At 42.5% G+C, this 14970-nt stretch overlaps 1 protein-coding gene across 4 annotated transcripts; it reads left to right on the top strand.

Moving 5' to 3' along the window:
• The first annotated feature begins 6087 nt into the window (after positions 1-6087).
• Positions 6088-14012, top strand: SMIM43 (small integral membrane protein 43). Of its 4 annotated transcripts, none has more exon segments than NM_001134167.1 (5): positions 7958-8139; positions 9083-9191; positions 11061-11122; positions 11257-11414; positions 12471-14012. In NM_001134167.1, coding segments are annotated over 3 exon segments (393 nt in total). In that variant the 5' UTR covers positions 7958-8139; positions 9083-9191; positions 11061-11068; the 3' UTR covers positions 12652-14012.
• The last annotated feature ends 958 nt before the right edge of the window (positions 14013-14970 follow it).

The following is a 14970-nucleotide window of genomic DNA, read 5'->3' as shown; positions in this document are numbered from 1 at the left end:
TCCTTCCTTTTTTTTCTGGTAGCAACTTACTTTATTGAAAAGAATGATACAAATATTGAAGGGAAAAACAGGTAGATGGTTTGGTACAGTCTATGGGAAGAATGAAGATAATCCAAAGATGTGTGTAGTATATTGGTGACCATGGAAAGTCAACCCCGTGAGTTCCCAGCCTCAAGCCTAGGATGGGCTTGTCAAAGAGATGCTCCACATGCCAGATTCTATGGCCACTTCATGCAAGCTGCTTACACCTGCTCATTCACATAATGAGTCTCAAGAAAGTCACACAACCCAGGGTTGTTTCATAGTTTGGGTAATTTCAGTGGGCTATTTAGATAATTTCAGTAAAGACACAATACTTTAAAAAATGTAAACATACTCCTTTGTACTGGGCTTATGCTCCTAGTTTCATGGTCTGGTTTCCTGATGATCTGAGGATTAGGTCACCTTATTGGTTCTGCTGTTTTACCAGTTTCTCAGCATGGTTCCTTTCCACATCATCCTACTGCTTCCATAGCAAGGTATGGAAAGTAGAGCCGTGGGAAATGAAAAGCTCCAGATTGATCCAGTCTCCAGGTCCTGGTGGTGGCTCCAGTGTTCTTATGAGGAGGAAAAAAAGGAGGTGGAGACTGTGTTGTGGATGGTGGTATGAAGGCCTCAGCATGGAAATCTGTATGTGGCAGGGATGGAGGGCTGGCCTGGAGTGGCTGACCACATTTATTATTAAGCTATATTTGCATGGCAAAACAGTTAGAAATATTGTTATCTCCATTAAAAATGATAGTAATAATAATAACACAAACTATCATTTGTTAGGTGCCTACTAAATGTCAGGTGCTTTACATGTATTATTCCGTTTAACAGTTACAACACCCTTATTCAAGTAGATGTCATTATCATGCTATTACCCCATTTGACAGATAAGAAAACTGAGGCTTTTGAATGTATCTTACGGTGCCTCTAGCAGTTCAAAATAATCAAACTCAAACCAGCTTAAACAATAATGAAATGCATTTTTGTACAAAATAGAATGCCCAGAAGTAGGCAAGCCTTCGAGATTGATGGATTTACTGGCCCAATAGTGCCATCAGGGAATCAGGTTCTCTCTGATGTGTCATTTATCAATTCAGCTATGGCTGGTTCTCCCCATGGACATAAGGTGGCTGCCACCAGAAACTGGGCTGCCATTCTTATTTACTTATATTGAATATGCATGAGAGAGAACCTTCTCCCCAGTGCGTGGATCAAGTGTACTTTCTGTGCTGGGTAGTGCCTGTTGTATTTCAGCTTCATTCTTGCCCTTCTCTCCTCTCGACCATCTTGCTGAGAGCCTAGACTCCCCAGCCACCCAGCTTCCCATTAGATAATGTCATAATGGGAGGCACTGCCAGGAGGTTGGAAGATGAGAGGAAGGGAGAAGACTTGTTTCCTGGCTTCTGGTCGTGTCTTGGGAGGTGGCTGGTGAGCCCAGTCCTTGGATCCAGTTGGGAGATTCGACTTTTCCACTGGCAGCAGCAGCCATAGACACTGTGGGGGCTTTCCTGACACAGTGATCATGGGCTCTGTCTGTGTAATCCCATTTTCCCCTTTGCTTCTCTAGTCCAGGAGAGCTACAATCTTGTGGTAAACTTACTGTCTCCTTTTTACTCCTTCTACCATTCAACAGCCTTGTAACTAATTTTACTAGTTTAAACAGTACTAAATTCCCCTACTTTAGATACTTACAGTGGTTTTGTTTTCTTTGTTAGACACCGTAAGACTTCAATTAGATTAGATCAATTTACATCAGATGTGCCCTCCTGGACAAAAAAAAAAAATCTTCATATTCCCTGAATGCATTTTAGACCATTCTGGACTCACTTCCCTGGAACAGTTTCCTCTAAGTCACATGGGATGCATGGAGAAGAGGTAGATACCTAAATAAAGTCTTGTTGCCACTTACAGCACTACAGTATATGGTGTAGTACAAGGTCGAGTATCTAGGGCTGGGACTGGAACCCAAGTGTGTTTGCTGCCAGTCTGTGCCACAGTGTCTACCTGCGCATGTCTGGAAGGCAGATTGGGTCACAAGGTCTGGGAGTGCAAGCCCTGGGAGTTGAGGTGGTTAGATCTCACAAGCTGGTGTTTCACTAAGGATGTAGGAGTTACAGACAAAATCTACTTTTATTAATTCCTTTCCCCGCTCTGGACTGCCCAATTTTTGTCGTGTGTGTGTGCAAGCTCAACGCTCTTCATCATCAGCTTGTGCAGGAGCTTGCAGACCTGTCATCAGCAGCAACAGTTTCTCCACTGCCATTAAAGTTATGCTGAACAAAAGATACATTGCTCGATAATGCTCACATTCTTTATTTTGCTACATGACATAGTATTGATCAAGTCCAGGGTTGGCCACAGTCACATCGACTTTTTCAATGTTCCTGCTAATTTACTGCAGAATCCAAATTGAAGATATAGCATTTGGCTGCAATTACAATCTGTCACTTAATATTTTTCTTTTCCAATATTGAACAGACTTAGTGTATCTTCTGCTGTGTTTAAAGACATTCTAAATCAAGGACAGAATCCAGAGTATTTTTCACAGAACTATTCTTAGTGGTGAATTCTGGATTTCAAGGGCTGCCCACATAGGACTATCTCCCACATACCCCTCCAATAAATTTCTTCATTAGATTTCTTTTCTTTGTCTTCCCTCCCTCCCTTTCTCCCTCTCTCCCTTCCTCCCACCCTTCCTTACATCCTTCTCACTGGAATTCCTAAATGGTTACATGAAATTTAAATAGCTTATCACATAAATTTTACTTATTTCCTGAAGAGCATCTCATTTTATATGCACTGTATAACTGCTGAAGTCATTCATTTGAGGGTGGGATCTGGGAAGAGGTGAAGGTGTAAAGAGCAAATCCTGTCATGGGGTGTTACGGTAACAGCTGAAGAACTTTATACAATTCCCTCAGGCAGAACAATTCACTTTTCTGTTCTCCTATAGCAGTGAACATTCTCTTAGCCTTTCTAATTCTGATCTAGAGGGTTGTAGGGGTGATAAAGAGTATAAACAAGGAGCAATTTCAAAGAGGCCCAGTTTGCATCTCCTCCACAGAAATGAACATGGTGGTGTTTTTGTGTACGGGGCAGAAGCAAGGGAGATGAGGTGCCACAGAGGCGTGAATAGTATGGCTGGGATATTTCTGGGCCATTGGAGTCACCAAGATTATTGGGGCTGATTCAAGTCCTAACTAGCCAGGACGGTGTTCTAGGGCCTGGAAGCTTCCAAGGGGTATGGACCTCATCTCCAGCACATGCATGGGTGCTTTAAGGTGATCCCATCTAAGCAAAAATCATCTATGGGTCACTCAATTCTTATGGCCTGCAGCAGCTGGGAAGGTGTGCTGCTACGTAAGAACCTGTCTTACTAGCCAGGTTAACAACACATCTCAAGTCCAGAGCACGTTGCAAAACATTTCTTTGTTTTTTGGAGGGGTTCATGTCAGGACAAGTTGAGTCAGCCTTAGACAGGTGCCTGGAAATCTGTTTTTCTCTTGTCTCCCAATCTTATCCTGCCCTTCTCCTGGGGAAGCTGCTTCCATCCTCCAGGTGCCCACAACAGGTAAGTCCAGGTAGGATTGTGACAGTAGATTTTTACAGCCCTTTCTGGGTGTCTTCTTAGGTGTTTAGACACTTTAGAGAAGCACATTTACAAGACACATAAGCCTTTCTGTTCCTGGTATTAATCATTTCTCATAAATATCTACGATGCTTGTTATGATCAAATACCTGCTTCCTATAAGAGGTGAGAGTGGGGAGGAACAAGGTGGGAAAGGGAAGGGGAACCCTCATCTTGCCCATGCCATAGAGATCCATAGGCTAAGACTTTGGGCAGCTCCGGGGCAACACCTAGTTGTTTTGAGACCCACAGGGAGGAGACTGAGAAGATGAAAGATGCATGAAGTCTAACTCTGAGTGGGGGACGAGGTACGCTGTTAGTGGGAGTGTATGTGTGGTCCACACTGTGGGCAGTCGTATGAGATTGTAGTGACACAGCTCCCTCCACCTACCCATTTGTGCATCTTTTAGTTGCTGGAAGCAGCTATGCTCTTATCTATAGTGAGTATCCTTTCTGCTTTTTAAAATGCTTGGGTTTTCTTTCTATGAATTTCCATTAATGTGCATCTTTAGGAAGAGAAAGATTCTGCTTTATTCATATGGAGTCATTTATACAATATAAACTGAAGTTCAGAGCCTTTTATGAGGTACATAAATATGACCAGAGGCTGAAAAACATTGGGAGCATCCACTAAACGTAATATGTTATTTTTCGTGGCAGCAATATTATTTTAAATATAAATTCTATGGAGAATGAATATAAGAATTTATTAGTTAACACCTATAAATCCATTTAAGCTGCTCAGATAAATGGATAATCTAAATAGTTATGGTTAGAAAGGCTGACATGGGTTTGAGCTTGGCAACATAAAACCTTCATCCGTTGGCCTTTTCCCACAGCATTCTGCAGGCAAACACTGGCTCATTTGAAGTTCTGACCTTCAAGATTTCAAAAGTAGGAGCTGAGATGCAGAAGGCATATGTCTCTCGAAATGTGTTTCTTTTTAGTCTGACGCTCAAAGGAAAAAATATGGTGATTAATTTGATGGTCATGCACACAAAAGTATACTTTTCCCTGTGAGGCAGTACAATCATGAGGGTTGGGAGTGCAGGCTCTGGAGCCAGACTTCCTGGGTTCACATCCCTCTCCTGCCACTTGCCAGTTGTGTGGTCTTCAGCAGGTCACTTAACCTCTCCATGCTTCAATTTTCATCCTTCGATAGCTTGGATAACTGGATGGCAATGTGCCAAATCACATGCCTTTCCTACCAAACACCTTGGTAATTAAGAGTGCTTAACATGCGCAAAGTACTTAAGCAATGCTTTCTTAATTGGTCAGCATTCTCCTTTGAAAACTGACGCTAACCACTCTGCCTGGCAGCAAGATTTCCTGGAAAGCCAGTGGAAGGTTACGGAATGGAAAGAAAGCAGGAGGGCCCAGTCTGGGCCAGGAGTTGAGGATGCTGTCGAGGCAGGCAGCAGTAGCCATGCTGCCTCTTGGGACTGTTCTGTCCCTCAGATTGCCTGTGCAACGGGGATGCATCTGACTTCCGAACACTCCTCCTGTTCTGTCAACTCCCAAGATTCAGAGTCCTGGAGACAAGGATATTTAGCTAAGTTTCTGGCATAGCTCTTCCTGCCCTCCTCCCCACACTGTATCAGGAGTGGGTAAAAGATATATCTGATCCCCTTGGTTTCCATAACAGGAGGTGGCAAGGGAAAGTAGGCACTGGGATCTGTCTTCTTGCCAAGATTACATAAAATGGAGAATTCCATCCGTAGGAACATGTGGTGCTTAGAGTGGAGGTGTGTGGATTCTGGGCAGTCAAAAAAAAATCACAAATCTTTGCTAAACTTGTATAAGACTTCAAATTTCTCTCAATAGCCCCACGAGCAGTGTTGTGCTGGTTAATATAACAACTGCCTCCCTGGTCCTGATTTGTAGCATTTGTCCATTTTCTCAAGGCAAACCCACTCATCATGGCTAATTTCAAGCTACCAACATGACAGCACTGAACACAGCTGGGAAGAGATTCGCAGTAACATACCACTATGCAGCATCTTCACACAGCTACAACAGATGTAAATAACCTCAAGTGCATAGACAGCAGTGAAATGTAGTACTGAGGTTGGTGCAAAAGCAGTCACGGTTTTTGCTTTTAATGGCAAAAACCGTGATTGCCTTTGCACCAACCTAATAAAATAATTAGAAAGTGATAAGTTTGGAGTATTACCTTTGTTGTTAACATAAATGTAGGTTTATATAATTTAACTTTTAATAATAGCTGGAATTTAAAAATTGGTTTACAAAATTTAACAATCAGCTCCTGTGAGTCATTACGAGCCAGCTCCAGCATACCACTGCCTATGAAGTGGATCAATATAATGTTATTGAGAGAAAGACAAAGAGAAAATGAAAGAAAGATTCTTCTCACTTATGCGCTAAGATGCTTGATGGAGAGGCCTAGGGCCTGGAAATTTTGTACAGTAGCTTGTAGCGTTGGGGGCCCTTTGTAATAGAATAATAACAGTATCTGACATTTATATAGCAAAACACATTTTTATTTAACATTTGCTCATTTTTGAGCCTCACAACAAATCCAAGGGAAAGATAAGCAAGGCATGTTACAGATGAGGGGACTGAGAGTCACTGAGCAAAAGTGACCCCTGACAGGTAGAGCTGACACAAGAATCGGATCTATGAGACTTGCAGTTCACAGACTGTTTTCATACCACCCTGTCTCTTTGAACCCCTGTCATCCCTGAAGCAGCCACTTATTACAATCTGGGATGTTGTCAGGCCTCATCCCCAGAATTCAGTCCAGGAGGCAATTCCGCATCTTCATAAATAAAGAATAAAATAAAGTTAGGCTTACAAATGGGCAATGATAACTGGCTGTATTAACAGCTGTCATAGCCGACTCTAAGATGAGCCCCCGTGATCCTTACTCCTTGGCGTTCGTGTCCTTGGACTCCTACCCTGAATAGGGCTGACCTGTGTGACCAGTAGGATATTGCAGAAGTGATGGCACGTGACTTCTAAAGCTGTCGGTAAAGAGCACTGCAGCCTCTGCTTTGTTTTCTTTCATCACTTGTTCTGGGGGAATCCCGCAGCTGTGTTGGAAGCAGCCATGGAAGGGAACTGAGGCCTCCCACCAACAACCAGCCCTACCTGGCAAGCAGTGAGTGAGCCACCCTGGAAGTGGATCCTCCACCTCCACACAAGCACTCAGCTGAAGGCAGACCTGGCTGACAACTGAACGGAGTCTCATGAGTAACCCCACACCAGAATCACCCAGCCAGTGCTCCCACATTTCGGACCCACAGAAACTGTGAGAGATGATCAATGTTTATGTTGTTTGAAGCCACTAAATTTGGGGGTAATTTGTTCTGCAGTAATAGATACACTGAACAGCTTTCAAAGCTGCGCGATATGGGCTTCGGGTCACATCAACCAGATACAGAAAGGCTTTAGGGACTCAAGAAACACTTTGAGTAAACTTGTTTTCCTCTTTTCACCAAATAAACTGAATTTGAGGCCAATATTTGAAAGCTTTGTGCTATATAACTTCTGAAATACATTGTATTCTTAATGCGTTTCCAAATGACCTGTTGTCCATAGAAAAGTACACTGAGCACTGAATGCATCTGCTACTCTGAAGAGCAAGACAGCTCGAACTGGAATTCACTCAGACATCTCATAGCACGAAATCATCTCATAGCCTTTCAGAGCCCATCTTCACTGTCACCTTTCATTCTTTTGGGTCTCTGGGCCATGACATCCCCTGTCCTTTCGGAAAGCAGAAACGGAGGGATATAACGAAATAAATTAATTGGGAAGGCAGGGGGCTAGGGACCCTACTGGATGTTGGGGATGGAACTTTTAAATCATTTGCAAAACACTAGTCCCGACTTCCCCTGAGAGACTGAGCTGTTACCTCTTCTGGCGTCCCTGCCCGCGGAAGTTCGCTCCTAGGGAAGTCGCTCGCGTCCTCAAGAGCACCTGAGAGGATCTCGGCGAAGCGGAAGGCTCTGGTGCCAGCTGGGAGAGTCTGCGCCGGATTTCCTCAGTTCCTTGGCGCGTTTGCTCGGCGCCGGGGGAGGCAAAGCACGGACCCCGGAGTCGGCGCCCATAGCGGGACGCCCTCGGGAAGGGAGGGAGTTCGGGGAAGTGGGTGTGCGGGCGGCGCGCTCGCCCTCCAGCTGCAGCCCGCGCCGAGCGCTCAGGGCCAGCGAGCGCCGGCGCCTCCAGCATGGAGTGGGAACTCAACTTGCTGCTCTACCTGGCGCTCTTCTTCTTCCTGCTCTTCTTACTTTTCCTCCTGCTCTTCGTGGTCATCAAGCAGCTGAAGAACTCCGTGGCCAACACGGCCGGGGCGCTGCAGCCCGGGCGCCTCTCGGTGCACCGCGAGCCTTGGGGCTTCTCCCGAGAGCAAGCGGTGTGACCCGAGTGCGGGCACTGGCGGGAGGGCACCGAGCTGCGCGGGCGCTGGGCTGGGTCTCCGCCTCGATTCTCCGTCCTCGCGGCCTCCCAGCTTCCAGGTGCGGGGCTCGGCGGCTCTGACGGGTCCGTTCCGGCGTGAGACGCAGGGACCCTCGTCTCCGCTCCTGTGGGAGGCCCGGGGCTCGCAGCGCGTTCGGGTGCCAGGGACGGTGGGTGTATGGGGTCTGGGCTGGCGCTGTGCTCTTCGGGAGGGACCCTAAGCTGTTCAGGGCTGGGAGAGATGGCGAGAACAGAATCCGCCCTTTGGAGCCGGAATGACTTTGGACAACTGCAAGCTCTTTTCTGTCCAACTGCATTTTAGTTATACCCAAGGAGTGGAAAAGTAAATTATTCGGATAATGCAGTTTAGCCACTTTCGAACAAAATCGAAGGTTAACCTGAATATCCACATTTTTGAGAAAGACTGTGTGGGCTTTGGGACGGGTGGCAGGAGGACACAGGGCGCACTTAAAGCATTTTAAATATTGCTTTAAATATTTTTGCGCTTTGAGAGATGGTAAACGGGGTTCGTCTGGTGGTGCTGGGGTGGGGCGTGGGGGAGAGAAGATTCAGTCTCCCATTTGGAGGGAGGAATCCCTTCCTCCCGGTGATCCTTACTCATATTCTAGCCACCAACCACGGTTAGTGCCTGCGGATTGCCGTGCAGGGTAGGTTTCGAATCTGGGACAGCGGATGGTGAACGTTACAGTGAGAGTCATTTGGAAGATGCCTTAGGGTTGGCCGGTACGTGACCATTTGGGTGATGGCATTGAGGGCCGGCTAAAAGAGGTACTGTTTGCATAGTGTAGGGAAACAGGAAAAAGGACGGAGAGGCAGGTCTGTGGTTTCAGGTTAAATTACTAGAGCTTTTGCAAAAGATGGGCGGGCAGGAGCAAACTCGAGTACCGGTATGCCCTAAGTACCCTCTCGCTAATGTTAGTTTGGGAAACATCTTCATCCTTCAGTAGCTTTTCCCTAGATTTATGTCGTCTCTCTTTCTAGAGCCGAGCTGCTGCCCTTGACTGGTGCACAGAGGACCACAGCTGCAATGACAGTTTGGGCCTGCAAAAAGACGGCTGGAACAACGGGAAATGGAAGCTTTCTGCAAATGGTAAGTTGGGATGACGCATGGTTTCACATTGGCCTTAGTTATGACCAAACTTCTAAAGATCCAGGGCCTAAAAACATGTTGGTTCAGGATGGGGGAAATGGGTACAAGGAAGGAAAGGGCACTCTCCCACTCAAATCTGGTGAGCTTCTACCAGATCCACAAAGCCAAACTGACTCCTAACTCATTGCAAGAATCAGAGTCTTAGTAGAGGATTGTGGAAATTTGAATGAGATGTCAGGAGTGTTTGCACTTTTAATAATCATTCGGCTCTTTGGAAAAACAGTGTGGGGGTTCATGGGGTGAAATATGTGATGCAGATATACTCAATCTTCAGTAAGGGAAGATTTGGGTTTAGTCACGTCAGTGTGGTATAAGCTAAGTCATAGCTATAGTATTGAAAATACTAATTTTAGACACAAAGACCATATAGAGAGGCTAAAAACAATGAAATACTAAAGTTTGCCTAAGTTGATAACATAAAAGTGAAGTGTAAGACAATTATTTTAATGCTTCAAAGGAAAAATAGTCTCAGGTGAATAATTTTGGCCCAAGACATCAGATAATTTCCCACTTTATATTTCACTCTCTCCAAATAGGCCTGTTCTTAATGAAGTAAGTGGTTTACTTTAATTATTATGGTATGAGCAAATTCTCACCTCTTTATCGGAGTTATGGTAAGACTTGATTTGAATTCCCAGTTTGAATTCCCTGAATCAACTGCAGTGATTCTGTATTGTGCTTTGAACAATAGTTCTCTAATTGGTTGATATCTCTGCAGTGGCATTTAGTTAAAGGGTTGTATGGTTAATATGGACATTGAAGATGAGTGTGGGAGTAATTAATTAGCAATTATAGTTCTTTGTAAGGATTGAAAACAATCATTTCACACTTTAGAATAACCAGAATGGAAATTATTTTAACCACATGCTTGGCTTCTTGAGTTTGCAATCCTTTAATCTTCCTAGCAGCACTACTGGTATCCATGAGTTTAACCTGCCCATCAATTTTCCTAGACAAGAGACTATTGAAAAGTCAGGGTGAGCAGTTTATTACCATCTCAGTATTAATCCAATCTCTCAGCTGATTCTACTGACTCAGGTTCCTAAGAAAGCAGGGGTGCCTTTCTATTTGTATCCAGGGCCATTTTATTAACTCCTTGTAATCAAATTCGTTAATGACCAAGTTCCCATTTATCCAGGCCACAATGAATATTTATTCCTATTACTCAACCTCTGCTTGGAACTTGACTCTAAGCTCTGGGAATTAAGGTAACTCACATTTGCTCTTAGATCTTGCTGCTGTTGATCTCCTGCCCTGCGCTTGCTTTGTTAGAGACTCTGCTTTTGAAACTTTGACACCTGTAGATGAGCTGTCTTTTGCCATTTATTTATTCATTCAATCATCCTTTTTCCAAGACCTGACATAGACTGATCTTCCAAATTAGAACTACCTTCAAACTCACAATTTTGGCCACCTTTATGCATTTTTGGCTTAGATCAAATACTCTGACACCCACAATGGTCTAGGTTCCAGGCTTCTACATGTTGGCTACTCCATCCCCTGACCATCCCCTGTTCTGACAATCACTATGTGCCAAATCTATTTTTAAAGACTGTGTAACTATGAGCTAGACATTAAAGCACTTGAAAAGTCAAGAACATTTAAAATAACTGCTTATTATATAAATGTAACTTGATTATAGAAGATTCCTATGTTTTATTTTCAATAAAAAGGTTTTTAGTGATTCTTCAGCAATGTTAGAAGGTGACTTGAATTTCTTACGTTATAAGGAAATGAGCCATAATTCTATTATGTAATATTTGTATTTTATTTGTATGTTATTATTTCATCATTGTTTCTAAATTTCAGGTGTTCAAATGGCTTCAGATCTTATCAGGACAGTCTTGGTTGTTGCACTAATTTCCAAACTTGTAAGTGCAATGGATCTGCAGTTCTACTTGGCAAGATAACCATTTTAAGTTGAATGAGAATGACATCACACTCACACCTGCAAAATCTAAAATGTCTAATAAAGTAGATTCCTATGTCTGAACTTCAATTTTAGGGCACAGCTGTAGATGCAGAACTGATGCCATCTGGTGCGATTCTACAGAATAAGAGAGAAAATTTACCCGGAGTGTGCCATGCACTGGCTTTTCTGGGAATGGCAAGGTGCCAGGATTTGTTTTTGGTTCGCTTGCAGGGGTGGAAACTTGGAACTAGGTGAGTAAAAAATATGAAATACTCTATTTTTAGTTTGACGTTCTATATTTCCAATTTTCTCTATAGTTTCAAAATCAGTGCAATAGAGTTAAATTTTAAATGACGAAAATTTTAAAGTTTGTAAATGGTTAAACCATTTAGAATAGCGGGAAATGTTTGTTTTTTTCTAAGTCACACTTACTAATCTAGAGACTGTTAGAATACTAAAGATACTAATGTAATGCATAAGGTATCTACACAGTGCTGTACTTTGTTTTTAATTTTTACAGCTACTCTGAGATATTTGTGCATATTTAAGCTAAATCCACAATTAAAACTCTAGGATCATTAGAATGTCACTGTCAGATGTCTGTGTCACATACAAGAGAAGGTTAAGAATTGAGTTGTAAATCTTTGATGTAGTTTTTTTTTGTGTTTGAATCAGTGAAATAAATTTCTCAGTCCTCCACTTTTTGTCTACACAAAATAAATAATTTTATGGGTTAATAATGATCTGATTAAGTATCTGAGTCATGAGCATCTTCCCATACAGGAAGCTGGATTATCAGAAAGGCATTTAGACCCAGTAATCAGAACCTAATAGGCATGCAGAAAGAGCTTTCTGATGGATTACGGTTAAAAAACCTTGTTATTTTCCTTAATAGTAGCCTCTTTATATAATGAGCCCAAACATTTCTGCCATTCTTGGTCTGTATAGACAGATCCTGAAGACAGGGGTGGATTTGAGCTAAAACCTTTATCTGCGACTTTTGTTTTATTAGTATGACTCTGAAGTTACTTGAATTTATTGAATAGGTACAGATTCTTCAAGCAAGATGTCTTTTCCTTTCAGATGAAAAATCATACTTTCCTATTGGGAATCAAGACGAATTTTTATCTTGATAATGGAATAGGAAGTTCTGGACTGAAGAGCGGCTTAAATAAATTAGAGGGTTTGTTCTTTTCTCACAGAACAAGGAGGTTAGAGGCAGGCAGCTGCTGGTGCTGGTTCAGCAGCTCACGGGTGTCAGGCTTAATTAAGGTGGCTGCTGAGGTTCCCTTGGCTTTTTCCTCCAGGTTCCAAGATGGTCCCCGCAGCTCCCCACAAGAAGAAGGAGGAAGCCCACAGAGAAAACGGGGCATGCCAGTTCAAATCCACTTCCTTTTAAAGAACTTCCTCAGCAGCCCAATAACTTTTGCCTTCATCTCATTGGCTAGAACTGTGTCATTGGCTACTGATATCTGCAAGATTGTCTGAGAAATGTAGTTTTTGTAGCTGGATAGATAACTGCCTTTGACAAAAATCCAGTTTCTCTTGATGAGGAAGAGGATGGTGGTGGATCTTGGGAGGACAACTAACATTTTATGCCCTGGCTACAAAATACAGTTGCAGAGGAGCATAAAGTTCAAAAAGATCAAAACTCTAGTTCATTCGCAACTGTCAAAGCTCCAAGCAGCACTGCTCCCCTCTGACAGAGTGAGCAGAGTGAAGGCGTGTTAGGTGTTCTCACAAAACTCTTGACAGGACTGACCTCTCTCAGCCAACATCCTTGTCCCACATCAGGATTTTCTAGAGGGCCCTGGGTACCTGTGCACTTCCTTGGTGGCCATAACCTCTTTGTGGAGGGTTGGTGTAGGATAAAGAATGTTCTATTACGCTGCTCCCTCATCTGCATCATTTCTCTCCTCTCTAATTTTCCTGTCAGTTATATTTTGGTGGAGTCTGGGTTTGTGTATTTGATTCCTATAAAAAGACCATCGCTTTCATGCATGGAGGAGGGGAATCTACGCAAAGAAAGTCTACCTTACTCCTTTCTGTGACTCCACCACCAGTCTAGGAATATCCTGAGAGAAGAATTGCCTCTCAAAGCTGCTTCTATAAGCAGCCTACATCCTAGCTAAGCAAAGAAGAAACACTTCCCACATCTAGGGCTGTCTAAAAGAACTTTCTGTGATGACAGAAATGTTCTATATCTGCAGTGTCCAATATGGTAACCATGTAGGCACATGTGGCTAGTGAACACTTGAAATGTGGCTAGTGTGACTGAGGAAGGAAAATTTAAATTTTGTTTAATTGTAATTAATTTAAATTCAAATAGCCAAATGGGGCTACTAGCTATTGTGTTAGATAGCACGGTATACTTTATTCTCTTTCTTGTGTTGTAGAACCAGCTGGGAGAGGTGTTGGTCAGTCATGGGCTTGATGTCCCCTGGTCTTCACTATTCTAGCTTGCCATTGAACTTGTCTCCCAGAGGAAAAGAAAGAATGGTATTTGGCATTAAATTCAAGGTGTTAACTTGACATCTATATATTGCACATATTCCTGTATAGTGAATGGATGGTCTCCTGGGAATAGTTCCTGTGATTGATTTTAGTGATAACTGATCATGAAGAAATGGCAGTACTGCTCCACTTCACCTTCCTAGTGACTATTATGTGTTCCTAGTCAGAGTGACTCAGCAGAGATTATTTTGTTCTCTTGTGCAATTTATTCTGTGTCATTTTATTTTTGTAATATTGTGGCAGCTAAATGATTATTCTGTGTATGTTTTTCAAAATATTAGGTGGCTTATATTTTTTAAAAGTCTATGAAATAAAAATAAACTATATGTAACACAGTTTTTAATGTGGCTTTTTATTGGTGAGTTATTATTATCAAACTTTGTTAACGGTCAATTAGAATGAGATTCATAGATAGAAATATTTGTTTTTATGTTAAATTTACTTTTAATGGGCAAATTTATATGCCAATTAATGTTATCTTCTTGAAATATTAAATGATTCTTCCATTATATTCAGAGTTTGGATAAAGTATGAGGGTTGTATAGTATTACTGGATTAATTCTTTTCTCATGTATCTGGTTGTTTCATCACACTAAGCATCCCTTGGACCTTACCTCTCTACAAGCGCCCTGTTTTGGGTTGTCTTTTGTTATTGAGTTATAGGAATTCTTGATATCTTCTGGACACTAGTCCTTTATCAAATATATGTGCTTTGCAAATATGTTCTCCCACTTTGTGGCTAGCCTATTCATTTTCTTAACAGTGTCTTCAAAAGATGTATTTTAAATTTTAAAGTTTAATTTATCTACTTTTTTCTTTTATGTTGATTGCTTTCTCTGTCCTAAGAGACTTTTGCCTATACCGTCACCAAAAATATTCTCCTGTGTTTTCTTCTAAGCTAGAAACTTTGTAGTTTTAACTTTTACTGATCTATTTTCCATACTAAATTAATTTTTGGCCAGGTGCTGTGGCTCACGCCTGTAATCCCAGCATTTTGGGAGGCTGAAGCAGGTGGATCACCTGAGGTCAGGAGTTCACGACCAGCCTGGCCAACATGGTGAAACCCTGTCTCTACTAAAAATACAAAAATTAGCCAGGTATGGTGGTGGGTGCCTGTAATCCCAGCTACTTGGGAGGCTGAGGTGGGAGAATCACTTGAACCCAAGAAGTTGAGGCTACAGTGAGCCAAGATCATGCCACTGCACTCCAGTCTGGGCAACAAAGTGAGACTCTGTCCCAAAAAAAAATAATAATAATAATAATTTTTGTGTATGGTATGAAGTGAAGATTGAG

Source organism: Pongo abelii, chromosome 3 (assembly GCF_028885655.2).
Source record: "Pongo abelii isolate AG06213 chromosome 3, NHGRI_mPonAbe1-v2.0_pri, whole genome shotgun sequence".
Taxonomy (NCBI): Eukaryota; Metazoa; Chordata; class Mammalia; order Primates; family Hominidae; genus Pongo; species Pongo abelii.
The sequence above is the reverse complement of the archived record's forward strand: the minus strand, read 5'-3'. Positions and strand labels throughout refer to the sequence as shown.

What these genes read in the sequence shown, in the direction of transcription:
- SMIM43 (XM_009240290.4), top strand. Translation starts at nt 9,129, where the DNA reads ATGACAGTTTGGGCCTGCAAAAAGACGGCTGGAACAACGGGAAATGGA. An exon ending in ATGGAAGCTTTCTGCAAATG is followed by an intron (nt 9,192 to 11,256) that starts GTAAGTTGGGAT and finishes CTTCAATTTTAG; the next exon opens with GGCACAGCTGTAGATGCAGA. An exon ending in GGGTGGAAACTTGGAACTAG is followed by an intron (nt 11,415 to 12,470) that starts GTGAGTAAAAAA and finishes TTTTTCCTCCAG; the next exon opens with GTTCCAAGATGGTCCCCGCA.